At 46.3% G+C, this 24,561-nt stretch overlaps 1 protein-coding gene and 1 long non-coding RNA gene across 2 annotated transcripts; one reads left to right on the top strand and one right to left on the bottom strand.

The window, feature by feature from the left end:
- Positions 1–787: 787 nt before the first annotated feature.
- Positions 788–8,034, bottom strand: LOC143839337 (ankyrin repeat domain-containing protein 9-like). Its single transcript, XM_077341199.1, has one exon. It carries the CDS (start codon positions 7,711–7,713, stop codon positions 6,823–6,825), a length of 891 nt encoding a protein of 296 aa, XP_077197314.1. The 5' UTR covers positions 7,714–8,034; the 3' UTR covers positions 788–6,822.
- Positions 8,035–8,187: 153 nt separating this feature from the next.
- Positions 8,188–17,570, top strand: LOC143838075 (uncharacterized). Its single transcript, XR_013231220.1, has 3 exons — positions 8,188–8,350; positions 9,950–10,013; positions 16,370–17,570. It is a non-coding gene; the product is annotated as an uncharacterized LOC143838075 (long non-coding RNA).
- Positions 17,571–24,561: the final 6,991 nt, after the last annotated feature.

The raw sequence follows: 24,561 nt of genomic DNA, 5'->3' as shown, positions 1-24,561 counted from the left end.
CGGAATTCAGCATGACTATGAGACTGTGATTTTGATGTGATGCCTCTATTGATGCAGCCCAAGACTGCATTCACCTTCTTTACTGCTGCATCACACTGTCTGCTCATATTTAGCTTGCAGTTCACAAGTACCCCAAGATCTTGTTCATATACACTGCTACCCAGAGGTGTACTCCCATCCAGTATGCAGAACTCTACACTTCTCCTTATTGAATTGCATCTTGTTCTCGTTTACCCACTTTTCCAGCATGTTAAGATCTCGTTGAACTCTATCTTCTGGAGTGTTTGCTACTCCTCCCCAATTGGTGTCATCTGCAATGTTAAAATCCATCCACCTCTCATCTAGGTGATTGATAAAAATGTTGAAAAGTGCCAGACTCAGTATGGAGTCCTTTGCCCCCCCCCACCCACTGCTCACCTCCCTCCAAAGAACTTCCAAATGCTGTTGAGAAAGGACTTCCTTTTGAAGAAGCCATGCTGATTTTCCCTCAGTAGGTTTTGTCCCTCTATGTGTCTAACAATTATATCTCTGATGACACTTTCTCCTAATTTGCCTGGGACAGTTGTTAGGCTGAGTGGTCTATAATTTTCTGGTTTCTATAAATAAAAAGATTTTCCCCCTGGAATTATGTTTCTCCGGAAATAAAAATGTGTTGAAGGTTTGTAGGGAAAGCAATTGGGAAAAGCAATTAACTAGGCATTAAAATACAGCATAAAAAAAGACATGTTCAATGGATAACTGAACAACTAATCCAGTTTATACTGAAGTTTTATTATAATTCTAATGCAATATAATCTGATAAAATATCTTTTAAATACATATATGCTTTAGGGGTACATGTATGTATTTGTGTGTACAATTTTTCTCATTACGTTCTTTTAGTATGTACTACAGTCTTTTCATCTTATAGCATGCAGAAGATACAGTACAATCACATTGACAAGAAGAGACAAAGAAGAGATAAGAGAGGGAGCCCTAAATTACAAATTTCAGCTTTATTTTATCAGAAACATCCATTCAGTGGTAAAAGGGTCTTAGCAAGATGTAATTTCCCTAGGTGAACTTCAGGTAAATGAAATGTTCACCTTTAATTCTAAATGCTACTCAAGAATGAACAATGCTAGGGGGAGAGGGTGTATGCAGCAAATACTTTCAATTCAGTGACTTCTCATTTTTGCCAGTCATTATTTTTAATAAGAATTTTTGAAGCATAATTTGAATTCACATTTTAAACTTATTTGTCTCAAGATATAACATAAATCAGATTCATTGGCCTCTTGAGTCTTTTGATACAGGCAAGGTGTTTTGACAGTTAATTATCCAAAAGTAGCAGCACAATCCTAAACAGAATTACATCCTTCTAAGCCCATTGACATCAACTGACTAGAAGGGTATAACTCTGTTTAGGAATGCACTGCAAATGTTATTGCATGTTATCTATCAAATACTATAAGATGGAGTGACCAGCCTGGCTGAGTCTGTGGAAGCTTCTGGAATGTTGTAAACAGGTAGTGGGCCCCACCACAAGCAGCTGTAATTAGTTGTCTGTAGCTAGCCACAAGAGGGCTGGCTTGGGAGCTAGGGCCAATCACAAAATATTGAATGGTACAAGCAAAGGGATGGGGCAGCTGTGTCTGAACGGATGTTCTCTGCAGTCACAAATGTGATACCCCCTTTCTTCTGAAGCAACTCCTGTACCATTGAAGTAGAGGAAAGCCAGAATTAGTTCTTTGCCTTAAGAAAGAAGAGGGCACTGATCACTGCTATAAAAACACTATTGCATGCCAATTATAATAGTGTGCGCGTGTGTGCATAGGTATCATATAGTACTGTCAGATATGCACCAGTAATTTCCAAATTCAGGGATGTTTGAAAGCTGTTCGGGAATTCTTTAGACTAGACATTCTGACCACCCCTTGCAGCTATGGGAGAATACTTGGTGTATTTAGGACTCATTTGCAGTGGTTGTTGCTGGTTTCCCAGAATCCTGTGTAATGTGGGGACGGGGGTTATGCAGACAGACAAAAGTTCTTTGACAGACGTCAGTGTGGGAAATGTCTATAGTGGTATCCCATTAAGGCATGCTTGAATACCTGCTGATGGGGCTCATGCATTGTCAGCAGGGAGCTGATTAGTCAGTGGACATATATCCAGTTTGAAAAGTTTTTAGCTGAAACTTGGCATCAAGTCATGAGCCCAGCTAACCTTGTGATCTTCTTGCCATCTGTAGTCAGAGAGAAGCCCCTGACTACACAGGTGGGGAAAAAAGAAAGAACAGCATTCTAGTCAACATCTGGCATTTAAGCAATACATATGAAGGGAACATACACTGAACCTTGTATTTGGGATACTTCAAAATTCCTCACAGTTCATCATAAGATAGGGAAGAGGAACTTTTCTAGATATGGAAAAACACAGATACTGGATTACCACAAGCTTATTCTCATAAGCTAAAATAGGTTTAAGTGAGGCAGTCAAAGTGTGACCACATATAAGTGCCCCCCCCCAATTCCCTTCTGGGGTTGCCTTATAGACCTTCCATAATAATAAGTCAATAGGGACAGCTGTGTGAGTCTGCTTCAGCAAAACCAAGAAGAAGACTTGTGCCACCTGGAAGATTTCCAGGCTTATTGGTGTGCATCTGTCAGAAACCCACACCACCATATATCTGCTGTTCTTGAGGTGCCACAAGACACCTTTTTGTTCCTCAGCCCTTGTTAGAGAAGCTTAGTTAGTTAGTATTCTCCGTACATTTCCACCCGCCTTTCTCCCTTGCTGACAGCTAAATTACAGGCTGCTGCTTTGGTGAGAAAGGAATGAATAGCAAGCCCAGTCCTTTCCCATGAATGCCAGCAGCAAATCTCTCTCTCTCTCTCTCTCTCTCTCACACACACACACACACACAAACACGGCATAGGCTGTGGTTCTATCCCAGCAACCCTCCTATTGTTCTGCTGCTGCATAGGGCCTGGGGCAGCTGCTTTGTTTCTTGCCTTGGCCAGGCACTGAGGGTTTGCTGCTGAGCTGTGGCTGGGAATGGCCATGAGTTTTGTCCCGATGGACTAGCATTCTAGCTGTTTGCTCAGCCCCTCTCTCCTCCACTTCCCGCCACAGAACAAGGACAGGCGGCACAGTAACCATGGACAGCTCAGTGGGTTCTGCATAAGAGAAGAAGTGCTGTCTTTTTAAATACCCCTCTTTTCACTGCCTGAAGGAGTCTAGATGCAATTTACAATCGCTTTCCCTTCCTCTCCCCACAGCAGACACCCTGTGAGGTAGGTAGGGTTGAGAGAGGGCATGTGGCCCGAGGGCATGTGGAGGAGTGGGGAATTGAACCTGATTCTCCAGATTAGAGACCACTGCTCTTAACTGCTACAGCACACTGGCTCTCCAAAAATAGCCTGTGTTTTCCACAGTCCATCAAAGTCAGGTTTGACAGGAGACATTTTAAAGAGAATCCTACAAAAGTCTAGCTAGGATGGGGCGGGGGGGGGGGGAGGGAGGAAGATGCCTGTTTAATGGACAGGCAAGAGGATTGCCTTCCTCTACTCCCCAAAGACACTCCAGTGTCTTTAGCAGCTGCCCAGGAGAAGCTCAGGAAAGGTTGATACTCATGTTGCTGTATTGCAGTGGAGCAGGGGCCTCCCTCTGGGCTGATATGGGGGGTCTTCCTCAATGCTACTTTTTACAGAAGGTAAAAAGATCAAGAGGAATCCCATGATCTTAGATGGCAGGTGGGCTTGAAGACTCAGCAAGGCATAAAGCAAAAGAGGAAGGCTGCTGGAAAATAGTCACATTAATAGAAGTTTAGCTGGTCCTGAGCCTCAGGGAAGGGCGGTCTATAAACAAACAAGCAAGCAACTTCTCCACTGGCTGTAGGACTGCAGCAGAGAGCTCCTCTTTGAGTCCAGAACTGCCCCTCCCAGAAAGCAAAAGAAGAGCCTGTTTGCAACCTGCGGCCCTTTTCCCTGTAAATGTAGTATCTGAGCAACAGAACCAGGTGATGCAGTGGAAAAACCAAGGATCTAAGAGGAGACCAAAGTACACATCCCCACTCTGCCATAAAACTTGCTGGGTGAACTTGGGCCAGTCATTGGCTCACAGTCTACTTTCCTTCACAGGATTGTTGTAAGGCCGAGATGGGGAAAGGAGAATGACATACAATGCTCTGAGCAACATGGAAGAAGGGGCCTTGTAAAAAGCATACTATGCAGACTGAACGCCCTGATTCCAAAAGGACGCCTAGTCAAAGTGTTATGTTCTGCAAGAGCACTATTATGAAATGCAGAAGTAATTTCAGGAGATGCTCAGGGGCCGTGGCTGCACTTTGCCTTATGATGCATATTGCTGCAATGGTTTGGCACACAGATGAAGCTGCATACGGTTGGCTCATTGATACAGTTTATGTTCTGAATTTCGATTCACTCTATGGAACATCTGACATATTTATAGAATACTTGCAGAGAACTGCTTCTAGTTGAAAGTGCATTATCTTTCGCTTAACACAGGTGTTGGTGGACATCAAGTCAACTTTCACTAGAGTAATTGTTGCTAGTAAGCAAATTGTATTAAGAAGGTTGCTTTGTATCGCAGCACAAGTTCTGACAGCCCAATCTGAACCATGTACCTTTGCAAGAAACTTCTGTTGATTTCTTCCCATGGCAAAAGGGCTGATCTGCTACTGTAATAAGTGGATATACTTTGCTGAAAATGGCATATTGTCATATCAGATGAGCAAATTGCGCTAGAAGATATGTAGGAAACAGAGATAATACATGGAGCTATATGCTTGCAGCTGCAATAACTACCTAAGTATGCTGAAGTGGGCTGGGCTGCAGATGGGCCACTGCTTACAGCTGGGTCACACTGAAATAATACCACTGAAGTTCTCATGGGACTTATTGGAATAGGAATAAAGTTTATTTATTACTTATTGTATGTCACATGCCAGGAGATCTGAGGATGGTCTGGCAGCCAGGCAAGGGATATTCAGAGGTGGTTTGACTTTTCCTGCCTTTGTGTCATCATGACTCCTAGTGTTTTTTATTTTGAAGGAACTGCCATCCAAATCCTTGGAGTCTCCCATCCAAATACCAGTCAGGGTCAACCGTGCTTAGCTTCCAAGATTTGACAGGACTGAGCTTGCCTGGGAGATCCAGGTTAGGGAGATATATAAGTAATAACACTTCATACTGAGTTGAGACATGAGGTTGCTGCATTCTTTGGTTGGGGACAATTCTTTGTGTTCACTAACCAAATGAGCCTATCCTCCTAAACCGGATGGCACATGTATGCTCCATGTTACTGCTTCTGTATAGGATCCCTTCTTGCACAGGCAATACACTACAAACGTGTGGGGCTGTAGAGCTCTAATGTTTCTTAATAGACATGCTCATTGCAGAAATCAGAGGAAAACCTGCAGTGGTGGGAGGAGCATACTTGCTGTAGCTGGAAATCTTGTGAAGGAATCTTAAAGAGTTCTGACTCTACTCCATGACCTGTGCCTCTAAAACAGCCCCATGATTCAGTGAGGCTGCTTAAACCACACTGATATCATGGGGAAGGAAGGAGCCAAACTCTGCATAGGACTACAGTCCCAATCCATGGATCACCCTGTGAACCTGGATAACTTATATGAAGTGCAAATCATATGTCAAGAATTCCGCTACATAGATTTCAATGGGGGAAAATGTAAATGGGAAACAGTTAAATTTAATTTCCCCCCTGCAGAACAAAGGGGGGTTGATCTTAAATATGCGGGTGCTATAAAAATTTGGGTGCTATAAAAAACAAAAACCTTAAACTATTATATTTAATGACGTACTGTAACATTTTGACTCCTTTCTGTGCGACTGCTTATATGTATAAGCTTTGTAAAGGCTCCTCTCTGTAGTAATCTGAGGTGAGGTCTGCTAGGTTGACTCTTTTCTTTTTTTTACTGCCACCAGCAGAAATTCTTGCCTTAAAATTCTTATCTGGCCCTTAAGAACAGAGTGACTTAGCTATAACTGGTAGAATGACAGAACCGTTAGCACCCGGGGGTGGCTCTGAAGTAAAAGGAGATCCTTACTCTAAATACAATAGTGGATTTTCCCCCCTTGAACACAAATAGAGTTTATTTGTAAGTACAATGGTTTCCATGTAATAAGCTTAATGGTTTCAGATAAATGTACTGCTCTTCTTGCTTCTCTAGTTTCTTAAATAGACCTAGCCACAAAGGCTAACAATTGCCACACAGGCTCATTTTCCTCACTTACCACTTAGGCTCAGAACTTAGGCACAGAATACAGATTTCTCTGACAATCTACAGCAGCTCACTTCATCCCCTCACACACATCCCCACCCACACACACACACACACACACACACACACTAACTCTCCCTCACACAGAGCCTCTCTGAACTCCACCCCACAAGGTACAGCTACCATCCAATCATAGCACACTTCAATCACACATCCCCCCCCATTTCATATTCCACAGGCCTGCATTATAACTCACAGCAACATACATGGAAAGCACCACATTAATGAAAACAGATAAATAAAATACACTCAAAATATGTACATAGTGAAAACATCACACGTACTGAGATGGGATTTTCAGTGGCAACAGAAACAAGGAAGTGCCCACATGAAAATTCAGTGGTCGTTGGAGAATGAATCCCATAAGGCAGAAGCCCTTATCTGACTGACCCAAGAGTATTTCTATTAGCACGAATGGAAATACTCTGGGTTTTGGTTTGTAGCCTGAAGCCCCTTTGAAAATCCCAAATGTGGAAAAGGTACATGTAAATATGCCATTATTTTTATTTTTAAAAGGATTACAGAAAACCATTTACCATATTTTTTGTTGGATGCTGTTTGCCCATGCAAGGCAAAGGCTTGAGAGCCTGAGGTATAGGGAGTTCCTGGATGCTTTTAGGGAAATGGGAGGGGGGGAGAGTCTGGAGAATAGTTTGCATAGCTTGCAGGTATAAGGATACAGGTATGTTCCCCACCAGGCTGTTGAACTTGTCCTCCCCTAGCAAAAGAGTCCAGTGCTCTGGATGTTCTCGCAGAAACGCACGCATCTTGAACCGGGGATTCGGCATGAATAGCAAGAGGTAATCAAGGCAGAGTTTTTTGGATGCTACGTTGACTCTGGACTCCCACATCTGCTCCAAGATGACATCCAGTGGGGTGAGCCCTTTACTGTCCTCTATCCTGGGAGAGGCCCCATTCCCTAGTAGGATCAGGACTGTCTCGGACCTCAGGAGCTCACAGGCAAGGTGCAGAGGGGTCTTGCCATCTTCCAGGTGAAAGACGCCAGTTCTGTTGATGTAGGAGTTCAAACTAGGCAGTTTGTGCGCAATGCTGATGATCAGCCCCAAAATGTCTCTCCTGTCATACGTTACAGCCATGGCCAGGTGGACGGCTGAGGACGGGCAGCAGCAAAAGTGTTCTCCAGGGACTTTGAGAGCCTCCTCTGGAAAATGAGACAGCAGATACTGGGCATAAGGCAGGTGGTTGTGCACCACGGCATACAGCAGGGCTTCCGAAGGGGAGTAAGTCCTCAAGCTGGCATTTTCCTCCCAGTAAAAATACTCCATGGTCCTCATGTCTTCCAGCATCCACACAGGCTTGTGATCTCTGACCGCCTGGTAGAACATGTAGGACAGGAACTTGCAGTGCCTGCTCTGATCATCCTGCAAGCCAGGCTGGCTACTGGCCATGTCTCACGGACCCCAAAAGAGCAGGTCTTTTGTGCAGAAGAGATTCTCCCTCCGATGGAAGGCTGGTGCTCAGTTGGAATGCAGATTCCAGGCGCTGCTGTAGCCTTCAGACTCTCCTCCCTGCCTGGACCGCAGCAGCGGCGCTTCTGTGACGGGCTGTCCCTCTCCACCCATTCATTGTTTTCTCCTTCTCACTGCAGTGGTTTTGTCGAAGTAAGCACAACCCCACAGACGCTCAGTTAACCATTGCCATGCCCTCCAGCAGTCAATGCTATCGGTTCCCCATCCAGCGCAGGCTAGCAGAATACTGATCACAGTGATTTTATAGATAAAGGGGGAGCTCTTTGGAGGAAGCTAAAATTAGCTTTGCAAGTGAAGCAATTTTCTGCCTGCTCCCCGTGGCCAATCAGAGCAGACCATCGCTGCAGTAAATATTACACTGCGGTCTTGTCGCCTCAGCGCACCACCTGATGTGACTGGGGGCCCCTAGCATTGTCTATGTGAGTGTGTTTTGTTCCTTTATTACATTTCTAAGCTGTCCTTTATCCAAGGCGTTGAGGGTTGCTCGCCTTGGCTTTATCCTCACAACTCTATGAGGCAGATGAGGCTGAGAGAGTGACTGGACCATAGGCATCAGGTGAGTTTTGTGGTGAGTGGGGATTTGAAGGAGGTTTTTCCCCCAGGCCTGAATGGACACTCTACCTTCCGCTCCACCTTTATTGTTCCTTCCTATAGGGTAGCGATCCCCAACCGGTGGGCCGCGGACCACATGTGATCCTTCGACTAATTGGAGGTGGGCACCGAAGGACACCTTCTCCCCCCCCCCCTGGCCCTTTACTTCATCACCCCCAGCCCTTTACAACACACTTCGGGTGTCACTGTCTCCCATCACTCCCAGATGGGACTATCTCATTGCAAAGAAACAAGCTCAGGGTTCCCATTGATTTGTCATTGTCATGAGTTGAAATTTCCATAAAAATAAAATGTTCCTTATGTTCATTGTTGTGGCATGTCTGTATCTTATTTTGAAGGGATGTTTAAACATTACCATAGCGATCAGAGAGTGTTAGGGCAGTGGTTGAGAGTAGAGGAGTAAACTACTCCCCCCCCCACCGGGCCTCAGTAAAAGGCGTTGAGTGGTCCCCGATAAAAGTGGTCCCCCAGTGATAAAAAGGTTGGGGACCACTGCTAGAGGACAGCTGGCTCCAGGTTGGGAAACTCCTGAACATTTAGGGGTGGAGCCTAGAGAGGGACAGGATTTGGGGAGGGGTATAATGCACTCTCCAAAGCAGCTCTTTCCTCCAGGGGGACAGATCTCTGTCATCGGGAGATGAGTTGTAATCCCAGGAGATCTCCAGGCCTAACTTGGAGACTGGGAACCCTATTTAACATTGAGCCAGAGTTTCAGAATGTCTGAAAGTGGGCAATCGCTCCCTTCCCATTCTTCTTCCAGCAGAAAGTGGGATTTCAGGAAGCTTCATAAACATGAGGAGAAATTTTGGGGCCAAGAAAGACAAAGGAGTAAGCTGATTCCCCCACCACATCTTCTTTCTCCCCCTGCTCGCCTTTTGGATCACCATGGGGAAGAAGCCATGGGATTTTTTTGTTGTTTTTTATACCTCCCCCGCCTATATGCCAGTAGTTGGCTATTACAGTTTGAGTTTTGAAGGCCATTCTGAACCCAACATTGGTCTACCAATTGGTTCTCCAAGTTTATTGCTTACAGCTTTATTTTCAGCCCACCACACTTCTCCGTTCTTTGTTGAAATGTTGCACTGTGTTTGATCTAGCTGCAAATTGCTGGCATTGATCATGTCCCTTAGCAAACCCTTCAGGAGATACAGGCCTGACCACAAAGATCCATCTAGTCCATTTGCTGCTTGATGCAGCAGGGAAACCGCCTGCCAGCCTCTAATGCACTGATCATCCAAGAGCTCCTTCCTATTGTTAGCGTGACTTTAACTCTTCCCTAAATGGACATAACAATTCAAAGGGAATGTGAAGTTCATCTGGCACAAGGTTAGGATGAACGATATCTGCTTGCAGCTATTCTCATACAATCTTCTCCCTGCTTACAACTTTTGACCTGGAAAGCCCTAATGGCTTGGGAACTAGGTTTGTGTAGGACAGCTTGCTCCCACGTGTGCCTGTCTATCTGTAGAAATCATTTGAAAAGCTCCTGCTTTGTGCTTTATGAAATGAAGTACTGTTTTTGGTACCCTCTTTTCTCTTCCAGAAGGAGTCTCAAATCGTCTGACAATCACCTTCTCTTCCTCTCCCCACCACAGATACCCTGTGAGGTAGGTGAGGCTGAGAGGACTCTGAGGGAACTGTGACTGGACCAAGGTCACCCAGCTGGCTGCATGTGGAGGAAGAGTGGAGAATCCAAGTTAGAGGCCACTGATCTTAACCACAGCACCAAGCTGGTTCTCGCAATGAAGTGTGTGGTGATCAGGGCTTTCCCTGTGGTGCCCCCCTCTTTCCCCAGAAACATTTAAATGTTATTAGCATCTAACAACCAAATTAAGCTGTTTTTATTCTCAAAACATCATAACAGATACATTTTGTTGCTACTTATATTTTTTCCTCTTGTGGCGCAGAGTGGTAAGGCAGCATACACGCAGTCTGAAGCTCTGCCCATGAGGCTGGGAGTTCGATCCCAGCAGCTGGCTCAAGGTTGACTCAGCCTTCCATCCTTCCGAGGTCGGTAAAATGAGTACCCAGCTTGCTGGGGGGTAAATGGTAATGACTGGGGAAGGCACTGGCAAACCACCCCGTATTGAGTCTGCCATGAAAACACTGGAGGGCGTCACCCCAAGGGTCAGACATGACCCGGTGCTTGCACAGGGGATACCTTTACCTTTATATTTTTTCCATTGTTTTAATATCAGGGTTGTAGGGTTGCCAACCTCTAGGTAGTCAGCAAAAAACTCTAGGAAATCTGAGGCTGTGAATAAATGGTTCCAAATCCGTATATTGTCCAATTATTTATTTTCCAAAACTTTAGTTTTCAAATAACTTTGGCAATCAAAAATGGGATCCTAGGCATTTCATTCACCCACTTTCCCTTCTTCTTCAGTGAATGCTTCTATAAGTTCTCAATCTGGAGATAGCTTTTTCCAAAATCAAATGTATAGGATAGCACATTGGCATATGCTCATCGATTATGGGGTCATTATGGGATCCCCCCACACAAAAAGAGCTGTTTTTACCAATATGTGTTATATTATATATTGCTGTATGTTGTTTTAATGGGATTTTATTGGGGGTTTTATTGTAATTGAGGATTAATCTTGTAACCCAACATGAGCCACTTGTTGGGAGTGGTGGGAAACAAACAAACAAAAATCTCTAGAATCCAGTTTGGCCTGGAGGAAATTCACCTACCATCCCACAGTGGCAATCAGCAATTCCCTGGGTAAGCAAGGAAGGGCCACAAGAGATGAACACTGGCACATCCCTTCCTGCTCACCCACTCACAATCTGCCTAAGTTCATAAAATCAGCATTTCAGTTCATAAAACCAGCATTAGACTTAGAGATGTTTCCTCCTGGCAGCAGTTCCTGGCCCTTTCTGCTGCTCTGTAGGGCAGCAGGAGAGAAAATGAGGTGAAAATTGCTGCTGTTCAAAGGTGTGACCACCTCTGAGACTAATCTGAAAGGAATACCATTGTATCAGGGTGACACTCTAGGATTAATCAGAAACACTATGCTAAAGCCATATTTTCTAGTGAAACCTACAACAACACTCGTACACAATTGCCATCACGTCTGGATATGCTTGGGAGTGATGTCATACTTTTGGGGTGACAGCACCCTATGTTCCTTCTCACACACTGTCTCACCAGGTGCCAGCCAGCAGCTGGCAAACCTACTCAGACTTTACAAAGGGATTTTTTTGCAGAGCCTTGAGGTTGCCCTTGGCAACATACACAGTCTTGGGCTATGATCAGAGAGGCTTAGTTATCTAACCCAGAATGGTTGCAGATTCTTGCAAAAAAATCACTGTCTGCTTTGCAAAGTGGAATGGATTTATGCCTGGCTCTCCAAAAGCCTCCTTCATGTTGTGGCTGGGCAAACAGCAGATTTTTATGGCCAATCCCCCACTACACACACTAAATAGGGGAGGAGTTGTAGCTCAGTGGCAACGTCTCTACTTTGCATGCAGAAAATCCCAGAAGCAGCTCTCGCACAAAGCCACCTGAGACATTAAGGAAGCACACAGCTTAACACTAGCAAGGGAGCAATGTGTGTGTGTTCATGCAATATGTCTCATTCATGTGATAGGTTTGCTGACTATTTGACAGATTTTGCTTTGGATGTGCTACTGTTGTGGCATTCAGCATATGACGCTATTTTGAAAAACACACTTATAGTAGATGACTAATCTATAAGTATCTAATGCTTCCATACTGGCAGCCAAAACATATACTAATCAATCTTTTAGACTCAGATGAGTAGAGTGCTTGCACTCGAAAGCTCACACCTTGAATAAATCTTTGTTGGTCTTAAAGGTACTACTGGACTCCAATCTTTTAGAGAATCTGCCTATGAATGCTTAGGTCACAGTACATCAGGGCTCCTCCTTGGGTACTTGCAGGTGCTCTGAATGGTAAAAGTAAGTATTCAGAAAGCAACTAATCAGACTCTGAAGGAGCTTGCTCCCAAACACACACACACACACTCAAGCCAGGGAAGCTCACTGAGACTGTTTCTGCACTGGAGGCTTTGCATTGGGCTGCAGGCTGGAGTGAGTCAGGTCAGGTTGCCCTGCCTCTTCCTGTTACTGCATGGAGGAGCATTTGGCCCTGTGCACCTTGTCCGCCCCAGATTTGTGCTCCCAAACGGGAGCTGGGGCAGCAAAGTTCCCAGTGCAGAAATGGTCTGAGTGAAGGTGAGCCAGTCATACTGTCTCAGCCTGACCTACCTCATAGGGTTGTTTTGAAGACAAAATAGAAGAGAAGAGAATACTATAAGCTCCCCTGGGTCCCTACTGTGGAGAGAGGCAGGGCATAGATGAAGTAAATAAATAAATAAAAGGCATCCTCATTGGCAAAAATAACTTCTTTAAATGTTAGGCCCCTCCAGCAAAGAATGGCACAGCACCCAGCAAACATTTAACATTCAGAATGGTTTGCTGAGTTTAACTGCCTCTTAATAATGGATGAATCTGAAATGCCCAGAAATGTGAATGCTCCACTCAATGGCAGCTGAAATATCTCATTCTGATTTTACAACTGTCTGATTTTGCAACTTCCAATTATTTATTTAGTCAGAGCACTTGCTATTTGCTTCTGTACCAGATAAGTTCAGAGCTACTGCAGAAACGTAAAAAAAGTACATGTCTGTACTAATGAATCAGTGTGTGATGAAACGGGCCTGCTTTGGCCTGCAGATCCTGTTCTGTCCTGCCCGCTCCAGGGAATTGCCAACTTCTGGAGAGGCTTCTCTGTCTTTCTCCTGGGCATACCACCACCGACCTTTATATTGGGAATGCCCACTGAGAGGGTCAGAACTCCCAGCTTCCCTTCTCAGGCCTGATATCTTGTCTCTGTGTCTCCCACTGCCAAGCACATGGCCACCATGGGGCCAATTTACTTTCAAGTGTACTGCTGGAGGCAGAGACACATGCCAATTGTCAGCCTCTTTCCTTACCTTGGGCTGCCATTTTCAAATAGTGTTTTTGAGATGGTAAGGCTCTATGTGGTACAGAGAACCACTACCAGCATGCAAAGTTATAAAATATTTATTAAACAGGGAATGTTTACAAGTGTAGTTTTAGAATAGCACCTGACTGAGCAAAGGATGAAAAGAAACTGGATAGAAAAGCAAATCCTCTGCCTCCCTGCTATACATGTCCTATTAGATGTTCAACATATAGAACTGGCTCCAGTTACTTAAGAACTTACATCTTTCTATGTTACCATCCTCTTAAAGCCTTTTTCAGCTCTCCAGACAGTCGAATGTTAAAAATGGCTGCCAGCTCAGACCCCAGCTATGATGGGTACAATGCAAAAAAAGAGCTTTTTCCTGTTTCCACAACTTTGATTATCTCTCCTCCTCACCCATTGACCTTGTCAGCTGGGTCAAAGCACTGTATTCTGGAGACATTCAGGAATATCTTTCCCAGAGTTTGTTTAGCATTTTAAAACCTCTAAAATTCTATCTGCCATCTGGCAGACAAAACCCTCCCTCCCACACAGATCACCCAGATGTCCCTGGGTTCCAAGTGTTGGAATAGACAATATCTGATGTACAAAGAAGAGAAGACCCTGCAGGGGGCAGCATGAAGACTGTTAGGTAGGATAGTGAGGTCAGGACCTTCTCTCCTATTAAGGGTCATTCTTTGTCTATCTCCAGATTGCTACTCCTAGGGGCAATTTTCTGCTTCTTCTTGGAAGCCGCAGTTCCAGTCTAACTCTCTATCTTATACTGTTTATGCACTGGAGCAGTGGTCCCCAACCTCCGGGCTGCGGCCCGGTGCCGGGCTGCGAAGGCCTTGGCACTGGGGCGCGGCTCCCTCTTCCCGCCCCCCACTCCCACAGCGAAAAGCTTGCCAGGCTGCGAGCAAATCGGCCGCCAAAGCAGCCGATCAGCTTGCGGCCCAGCAAGCCTCTTGTTTTGGGGGGGAGTGGGAAGAGAAGCTTGCCAGGACACAAGCTAATCGGCCGCTTCGGCAGCCGATTTCCTTGCGGCCTGGAGGGGCGGGGAGAGCGAGCCGCAGCCGCTGGCATGCCGGTGGCGCAAACTCGCACGCACGGCAAGTCCGCGCATGCACGTTTGTGCCTGGGTCGCCCTCTCCCCGCACTCTGGCGCAGCAGTCCGCAGCCTAGCAAAGGTTGTGGACCACTGCACTGGAGGTTTCATGCCAGGCTACAGGCTGGAGTTTTAGTCACGGCAGGTTGCATCACCTCTTCCTGCACCCACACAGGGGAGCATTTGGCCTGGTGCACCTCATCTGCCCCCGATGTGTGCTCCTGTGCGGGAGCTGGGGCAGTGAAGTTCCCTTTGCGTAAACGGTCTTAGTTAAACATGTAGTCAGCTCCCGTCTCTGTCTTTCCTCTGCACTATCAAGTATGGTAATTCCTTATTAAACCTTTACCTATTCTTAAATCAGGGTGTGCAACCTTACTGCCTTATTTACTATGCTAACAATAAGCAGGGCAGGAAGGTCAAAGGCTTCTCCTGTTATGTAGCAACAACAACTGCAAAAGGTACAAAGGCAGATTTAGCTATCTAGGTGAAAGTCACTGATGGACCTGTATCTTCCTTGAATCTAGTCATTACTTTTTAAAGACATCCAAGACCATGAGTATCACTGAACCCCATGGCCTCAAATTCTACTTGCATACTTCAGTCTTTTTTATAGTCCTGTGTTTTACTGCCCCTCAGTTTTCATATTTCCATGCTCTAATATAATGTAAGAGGGAGTTCTCTTGCTTTCTATTTTCTCAGATGTCTCTGGTTCTGTCCCCTCTTAGGGCCATTCCACATGGCAGGCCACCGCCAGTGTGATGCTGCACAGCTTTATGCTCCACAGCTTTCTATGTCCCTGTGGGGGGCACATTTAAGTGGGACCTAGTGCCCTGCTGAAATGTGTCCCCCAGGAAACACAGAAGCAGCAGATAGGTTCCGCCATGCAGTGGGGGGCATGGGTTTTTTTATTTTGCAGGAAGGTGTGATTATGTGGAACACACAATCCTACTTTCTGCAAACTAAAAAAATGCCCAATCCGCCCCACATTTTTTGCCTGAGTCACTGTAGGATGGGGAGGAGCTCTGCCTTCCAGACCCTGTTCTCCCACATTCCCTTAGCCCAGGGCAAAGGAGGGCCTGATTAGCAGCAGGCCCATACGAGTGCCCTCTTGGTCTTTTCTGCCCCTGTGGAATCGGACTGAGTCATCCTTTATCAATACCACTTCCAACACACTTTATAATGCTTTCTCCTCATGACTAGGACACCCAGGAGAGGAACATGAAACACTGCTATACTTTACAGGGCTAAATTAATATTCAATGTTGGCAAATGTCGCTCTTCTGCCACTCATTTTGATTGTGAATCTCAGCATCCAAGCTATTTAGACTTGCAGGCTTCTCTTGTTTTAGTAGTCACCCAGAATGAAATCTCATAGTCTCAGCCATACTAAGTCAAATACTAAACAGCTTGACATACTAATTACTGCCTGCTACTGCCTCTGTATGTTAGCTACTAAGAACTGGAAGATATAAGACACTCTTTTCAACAATAACATTAAAACCTGCAATTAGATGGCATACAAACAGGAAAGAACATCTGTAGAACAGTTGCTGTTGTAAGCAAAAGAGCAGGGCTGAGGAACAATTTTGGGGCACAAATTAGGAGCTGAGGAGCATGCTTAACCCCCTTTCCATTACACAGTGTTATCTGTATCATAATGACCTGACCCAGCAGTTAGCAAACAGTTTGAAGTAGGCCATAGTGAGTTTGAATTAGGTTGATGGATAACTAATTAAGGCAATCACAGAGTGACACAAGTAAACTAGAATGGTTTTTGGCAGTGGGTATCATGGAGCCAAAGCATGCTCCTTCCCTTGTCTCGCATGATGTCACCACAGGTGACACTGAAGGATTCCCCCCCCCCCACATGTTGTTGTTCTCTTTTGCTGTATTGTCTGCAGGCAGGCGGTAGGAGCTGAAGGAGGAGCATCAGTTGCAACTATTCATTTTCCTCCCCTGCCCATTTCATGCTGGATGTGAGAGAGGGCCTGATGGTCAACATCTCACCAAAGATCCTTGGAACCTGGAAGTGACCCAGGCGGCAGACAATCAGTGATATGGACCGTTACTGTTTCCCTTCTCTCTCAGTTGTTCCCAAATTGTGCTAAGGTAACAGCCAAAGGGTTTCAGTTCAGGCGACCAGCTGTACTGTTCCAGGACATCCAGGCCCTGCAAGACAGAGCTCTTCCGCCAGGCCTATGGTTGAGGTCAGGAAATAATACCAACAGACGCTGGTCTCCCCACCCAAGAGCCCATCAGCCAGAAAGAAAGAAAAAACTCCCAAACTCTAACCCCCCAGGAAGGGTCTAAATTGTTAAGAGCAGATGGTTTAAAATGTTTTAGAATGTTGGGAAGGGCGGGATACAAATATAAATTTGTTATTATTACTGTCCTGAAAATCTGTGCAGCCTACACAGGAATAACCCAGAGTCAGGATCAGATCTTTCCAGACCTTTGCTTTGCATTATGCAGTATAATGTCTACTCAGATCATAGCATAAATCTGGTAGTGGCTACTGAGGGTTGTATTTCTCTCTCACACAAGACAGGGACAAGTCAAAGTTATAGAGCTAAGCTAGAAGCACTCCTGATCTTGCAATCAGGGTCAAGTTAGCAGAGGAGTTTTCCAAAGGTAATGTTTAAAGAAAACCTCCTTACAACAAGAAAACAGCACAGAAAACAGGAATGTGACATAAAACAGTCCATTTCATCATTTAGAGCTCTGCCACCTCGTTGGCCTCTTCACTTATCTGCATCTTTCTACTAGATATCCTGACCTGGATAGCCCAGGCAAACCTGATCCTGTCAGATCTCAGAAGCTAAACAGGGTCAATCCTGGCTAGTATTTGGATGGGAGACCTCCAAGAATTTGGGTGGTGTTCCTCCAAGGAACACTAGGGGTCATGCAGAGCCTGGAAATGGCAACCAACCCCTGACCGTCCCTTGACTGGCTGCCAGGCGGCCCTTGGATCTCCTGGCTTTACATGGAGAGGTAATTGTGCAGTTAATAAGGTTTGCAATTCCAGAAGGAAATAATACTTTTGTCTTCTGTGTTCTCTCGGGGGGGGGGGGGGGGTGCCACACAGCCCTTATCCCAAGCAGCCCTTTCCTCCGGCGGAACTGATCTCTCCAGTCCGGAGAGCTTTTATTCTGAGGAGTCTCTAGGTTCCATCTGGAGGCTGGCATCCCTGAACAGTAGAGGGGATGCCAGCCTCCAGGAGGGTCCTGGAGAACCCACTTCTGGGGTTTCTTGAAGTCTGAAGAATATTTCAGGGGTTTCTCAATGGTATAAAAGTTGAGAAAAGCTGTAAGTTGAGAAGAGGCAGTAATTAAGAAACCCTTTGAAAGTTCTTTGCCAACCAACGTTTTCATGTTTGTTTGAAACATACAACTATTATTTATTTACTTTGATATTGAAGTGAATAATATACAGACTGAAAGGTTTTCAATTCTTCAAGCAAATTGTGCTATCAATTAAATATTTTCATTGAAGGAAGAAAGTACGACAAGTTTATGAATTATTTGATGTTTATTGTCATTAACAATTACTGCCACACAGCATTCCTCCTTGTTTCCCACCCGGAGGCTGGCATCTCTGCACCTCCATAGGATCCAAAGCCAGAGAATCCCCCCTCCTAAGCAGCCCTTTTCTCCAGGAGGACTGTTCCCTGTTGCCTGGAAATGACCTGCCATTTCAGCAAATCCCCAGGTCCCAACTGGAGATTGGCATCCCACAACCTCTCTGGGGCTCCCCCCCCTCCAGAACAGCTGTTTTCCCCTGGGGAGCTGATCTCTATAGTCTGCAGATGACCTCCAATCCCAGGAGATTTCCAGGCTGTACCTGGAGGTTGGTGACCCCTGGATTAGGAATGTTCCTTGAGGTTTGAAGGTGGGACCTCAAGGGTCTGAGGGAGCAGAAGGAGTAAAGGATGGCCACTAGCCCCAAGGGACCCAGCTTGGCCTCTTCCTTCCTTCCTTCCTTCCTTCCTTCCTTCCTTCCTTCCTTCCTTCCTTCCTTCCTTCCTTCCTTCCTCATATGATTTGCACTTTTGCCATGTAGCCAGCCCCCAGGAAGGCCACAATGCAGGTGGGCATCCTAGCCCCTGTTGTTTCCCTGGGTGCAATGGGCTTTACCTCTAGTTCACAAAATATATACACTTGCATGCGAATACGACACCATCCCAAGCAGCTTTGCTTTATATATTCTTAACCATCTATAAACATTTCCACCTGAAGATAAATATCATCATAACTAGACAAGTGCAATGGGAAACATCACGTTCCCCTATTATCCACTAGGTGGCAAGTTACATTTAAGGATAAGATCCGTGAAAGTTTCAGAACAGTCTATTTTGCTATTGTGCAATGCTCCTTCAGCCAGCTTCCTGGTGTTTGATAGAGCACCAATAACACTGTATAAGGGTTTTTTATTTTTAAAGATTGGTCACCCCTTTCTTTTTTTAGCTTTGGGATAACCTGTAGTGCCTCTTGTGGCGCAGAGTGGTAAGGCAGCTGCCTGAAAGCTTTGCCCATGAGGTTGGGAGTTCAATCCCAGCAGCCGGCTCAAGGTTGACTCAGCCTTCCATCCTTCCGAGGTCGGTAAAATGAGTACCCAGCTTGCTGCTGGGGGGTAAACGGTCATGACTGGGGAAGGCACTGGCAAACCACCCCATATTGAGTCTGCCATGAAAACGCTAGAGGGCGTCACCCCAAGGGTCAGACATGACTCGGTGCTTGCACAGGGGATACCTTTACCTTTACTTTAACCTGTAGTGCTGGGGTGGCCAAACTGCGGCTCTCCAGATGTCCATGGACTACAATTCCCTCTCAGCAGGCAGGGGCTCATGGGAATTAGTCCAAAGACATCTGGAGAGCCACAGTTTGGCCATCCCTGCAGAGTCTTTAAAGCACCATCATTATTCCCTTCCCTCTGTAAAGGATCTATCAATCACTGTTAAGTAAAAGTCCCCTGTGATGGTGGAGAAAAATGCCTACTGTAGAGATGGGAGAAATGGTTGCTGTGTGGGTGCGACTGAATACATCTGTCCTTTCTGGGCTTTGCAAAACTTCACAGCCAGAGAAGTTTGGAAAAGATTAGGTAAAATCAAGGAAATCCCAGGTGGTGAGCAAATGCACCACAATGCCATAGGGGAAGAAGAGGAAACCTTGCTTCTCAACAACACTGAACCCAGGGCGAATGAGCTCTCCTGAAACAGCCCAAGAGATAAAACAAAGGTCTCATTTAGGTCATTGTAAAGGAAATGCCTTGGCCGAAGCCACAATTGTCCTTCATAATGATCCAGTACTAGGAGATAATTCAACAGTCTGCACTTTATGACAGCCACACATGTACCAGGGGACTGTAAAGCAGTGGTCCCCAACCCGCGGGCTGCGGCCCGGTGCCAGGTCGCGAAGGCCTTGGCGCCGGGCCGGGGCTCCTTCTTCCCTCCCCCCCCCGAAGTGAGAAGCTCGCCAGGCCGCGAGCAAATCGGCCGCCAAAGCGGCCCGGCAAGCTTCTTATTTCGGGAGGGGAGGGAAGAGAAGCTTGCCGAGCCGCAAACTAATCGGCCGCTTTGGTGGCCGATTTGCTGGTGGCCCGGAGGGGCGGGGAGGAAGAGCCGCAGCTGCCGGCATGGTGGCGGCGCAAACGCGCATGTGCGGACTGCCGCGCACGCGCGTTTGCGCTGGGGCTGCCGTGCGTGCGTGGGCCCCCGGGCCGCCCTCCCCCCCCACTACGCCGCAGCGGTCCGCAGCGAGCGAAAGCTTGCAGACCTCTGCTGTAAAGTATCTCTGAGTGCAAGATTCCCTCTGAGATTCCAACTCACTCTCCAACATACACTCAGAAATTTGAGCAGAGCGGTTCCTCAGTTCAGTGGTCCCCAACCTTTTTCATAGAATCATAGAATCATAGAGTTGGAAGGGGCCATACAGGCCATCTAGTCCAACCCCCTGCTCAACGCAGGATCAGCCCAAAGCATCCTAAAGCATCCAGGAAAAGTGTGTATCCAACCTTTTCTTGAAGACTGCCAGTGAGGGGGAGCTCACCACTTCCTTAGGCAGCCTATTCCACTGCTGAACTACTCTGACTGTGAAACTTTTTTTCCTGATATCTAGCCTATATCGTTGTACTTGGAGTTTAAACCCATTACTGCGTGTCCTCTCCTCTGCATCCAACAGAAACAGCATCCTGCCCTCCTCCAAGTGACAACCTTTCAAATGCTTAAAGAGGGCTATCATGTCCCCTCTCAACCTCCTTTTCTCCAGGCTGAACATTCCCAAGTCCCTCAACCTATCTTCATAGGGCTTGGTCCCTTGGCCCCAGATCATCCTCGTCGCTCTCCTCTGTACCCTTTGTCCTTCTTGAAGTGAGGCCTCCAGAACTGCACACAGTACTCCTGGGGCCTGGGGGGGAGCGGGTGGTAATCTTGCCAAGGGACGTTGCTGCCGCCTGAACCCCTGCTCCACTTGCTTTCCTGCCGGCGCCCCTGACTTCCCACTGCCCGCTGGGGAGTGCTGCCAGCAGCAGCTGCGCAGTGCCATGCCGAGGGGGAGCCCCAGCCATGGTGGCAGCTGGAGAGCACCAAAGGTGAGCCGGCGGCAGAGTGGCAGGGAAGCCCCCGAGGCAGCAGTCGGGAAAGAGGACGAGGAGGAGCCAACTGATCCATGGACTAGGACCAGTCCTGGGACCGGGGGTTGGGGACCACTGCCTCAGTTGACCTTTCCCCAGTGAGCTTGCTCTGTCTTCAACAGGCTGTTTACTGGAGTAGGGCTTTTTGGTAAATGTCCATACTGATATTTTTCTGCAGAGATCTCATCCTTGATTCCTGATAGCTCCCTTTACAGCCTTCTTCTTAGGCCTCATTTTGCTGCTCAACCATGAAGATCAGTATTAAAGGAAAAAGCTGATGGAATGTCAGAAGTGTTTCCTCTCTCATATCCAGATCTCCCCCTCCAGGATTGTTTACATCCTCAGGAACTTGAGCAACCTGCTTTCCCCACCCACTTTCTTTATTCTTTTGTTTTAACAGACTTTAGACTGCTTTCAGTATCACATGCCTCCAGGAACGTGTTCAGTCTTCATTAGCCCTTTTGTTGGTGTCTTTTGGTTAAATACAGAATCATACTTGGGGAGCCCCTAGCTAACTAGAAATGCCGCCCTTGAACAAAATGCTGCTTGAACAAAGTTTGAGTCCAGTGGCACCTTTAATACCAATGTTTAATTCTGGGTGCATGTATACTTCGTCAGATTGTACTTGGCTTGTTTTAGCTGCATCCATGGTTTGATATTCACCACTTTACCACATATCACCAGAAGCTGGGAGCCTGCGGGGCATCACCCTGAGGGTGGGGTGGAGGTTAGGAAACAAGGTATGCTCTCTGACCCACAGCAGTTATGCAAAGCAGCTCAGTGCTCTCCTGTTCTTACCCAGTTGTCCTTTAACACTAATTTTTAGGTATGTAGGAAACTGCTCAGCGTGTTGTAGTGGTTAAAACCGGTGATTTCTGATCTTTGACGAGCCAGGTTTGATTCCCTGCTTCTCCACATGCAGCCAGCTGGGTGACCTTGGGTTAGTCACAGTCCTGGTACAGTTGTTCTCACAAAGAAATCCTGTGAGAGCTCTCTCAGCCCCACCTACCTCACAGGATGTCTCTGCTTTGACATCCCTTCTGATAGTGAACAGCAGGGTATAAAAAACAACCCTTCTCATCTAATTCCGTAACATGAGAAGTATAAAACAAAGGATGGTATTTCCAAATTCTACTTCACTATTCTGCATGGAAAAGTTAGAAGGGGAAAATGTATGGCTCCCATCCTCTAAACAGTATTTTTTTTCTTTAAGTGTCACTTGGCTGCCTTGAAGGCAGTAGAAGAAAAGGAAAGCCCAACATGAGAGGGAAGCCACAGTTTGCAAGACTTGAGCAAAGCTGTTAATGACAGGACGTTTTGGAGATAATTGATTGCTTTACGTCTGAAATGATGGCAAGTCACACAAAACTGCCTTCAGTATTCTATCCCTCCTATAGAGTGGTGAGCAAGCTGTGTATTAAGGTTGCCAATGTCCAGGTGAGGATCACCCAGAATTACAAGCGGCAGAGATCAGTTGTTTTGGAGAAAATGGCTGGAGGGTGGACTCAGTGGCATTTTAGGTCACTGTGGTCCCACCTCCAACACCATCCTCCCCAGGCTCCACCCCCCAAATCACCAGGAATTTTCCACCCTAGAGCTGCCCACTCTAATGTGTGTATGTTTAAGGGAGAATTCTTTTTAATAAGGTACTTTGTCTGCATAGTTATGTATGCTGAACCCCCACTGTGCTTGTGGGTGGCCCCATTTCACTGCCCACTGATCAGACTGAGCACCTACTATAACAGTCACTGTTTCTCACATGCTCCATGAGTTTCCATAGCTTCTGAGAACAGACTAAAAATAAAGGTGTGTCCTGCCATTCTACTGCTGACTCTAAGCAGGGCAGTCTCCCACTCAGACAGCCCACAGGGACAAACTGGTAACCATATGGAAGCCACTGTGAGCTCTTTAGAGCAGTGGTCCCCAACCTTTTTATCACCGGGGACCACTCAACGCCTTTTACTGAGGCCCAGTGGGGGGGTAGTTTACTCCTCTACTCTCAACCACTGCCCTAGCGCTCTCTGATCGCTATGGTAATGTTTAAACATCCCTTCAAAATAAGATACAGACACGCCACAACAATTAAGTGTGTTGTAAAGGGCTGGGGGGGATGAAGTAAAGGTCCGGGGGGGGGGAGAAGGCGTCCTTCGGGGCCCACCTCCAATTAGTCGAAGGACCACATGTGGCCCGCAGCCCACAGGTTGGGAATCGCTACTTTAGAGGACAAGCTGGATCAGTGTAATAATTTATTTACTATACAAAGTTGTGATTTTTACTTAACAAAGTTACCACCTAAAAGGTGACCTACACATGGTGAAGAAAATTCCCAGCTGATCTGCTGATGTACTTTTGCATTAGCGCAACCATGAGAAGTTCAAAATCTGACTAAAGGAGGGGTACTGCAGGAGCAGCTACTTAAGCTTTTCTCTATTGCTGTCAGTGCTTTCTTCAATTAGAACACAAGGGGCTCAACTCTTCCTCCAAGGAACTTCAGGGGCAAATGATTCTCCCCTTCTGCAGTTTGTTCACAGGCTGATTGTGAAGAGCAAGGGAAATGGCCCAGTGCAATCCATTCACAGAATCATAGAATCAGAGAGTTGAAAGGGACCTCATGGGTCATTTAGTCCAATCCCCTGCACTATGCAGGACACTCACATACCTCTTGCTCATCCACTGTAACCTGCCACCCCCTTAAGCTTTTCCAGAATCAGTCTCTCCGTTAGATGGCTATCTAGCCTCTGTTTAAAAATTTCCAAAGATGGAGAACCCACACCACCTCCCAAGGAAGCCTGTTCCACTGAGAAACTGCTCTGTCAGGAACTTCTTCCAGATGTTTAGATGGAATTTCTTTTGAATTAATTTCATCCCATTTGTCCCTCTGGGGCAAGAGAGAACAATTCTGCTCCATCCTCCATATGGCACCCTTTTACATACTTGAAGATGGTTATCAGATCTCCTCTCAGTCGTCTCCTCTCCAGGCTAAACGGACCAAGCTCCCCCAACCTTTCTTCATACGTCTTGGTCTCCAAACCCCTCACCATCTTTGTTGTCCTCCTCTGGACATGCTCTGGTTTGTCTACAAACTCCAATACAGAATTGAGATCTGATCCATCCCAGTCATAATATAATCCTGGCCCCACACTGGGACTGCAAACTTCAGTGCATACATGCGCTCGGAGGAGGGAAAGGTACTGTTTTTTCTTCCTATCCTGCGAGGCTCACACGAGCTTATGTGGTAGGAAATTTAAAACAGGACAATCAAGTCCCAGAAATAATTAAGCAACACCACCCCCCCAACATTACTGATCAGTCAGATAATTTATTTTTATTTTGAAGCCAGGAAATCCAATTAGAAGTGTACAAGCAGGAACCTAAGTGGACTTGTGGAATAAATCTTATTCCTTCCCTTCCTTGAAAGTTACTTCTCCCCCACTCCTGTTTCCTGCCTCCTTACTGCCTTTGTATC

The sequence above is a fragment of the Paroedura picta genome, chromosome 1 (genome assembly GCF_049243985.1).
Source record: "Paroedura picta isolate Pp20150507F chromosome 1, Ppicta_v3.0, whole genome shotgun sequence".
Lineage (NCBI taxonomy): Eukaryota > Metazoa > Chordata > Lepidosauria > Squamata > Gekkonidae > Paroedura > Paroedura picta.
The sequence above is the reverse complement of the archived record's forward strand: the minus strand, read 5'-3'. Positions and strand labels throughout refer to the sequence as shown.

What these genes read in the sequence shown, in the direction of transcription:
- LOC143839337 (XM_077341199.1), bottom strand. Translation starts at nt 7,713, where the DNA reads ATGGCCAGTAGCCAGCCTGGCTTGCAGGATGATCAGAGCAGGCACTGC.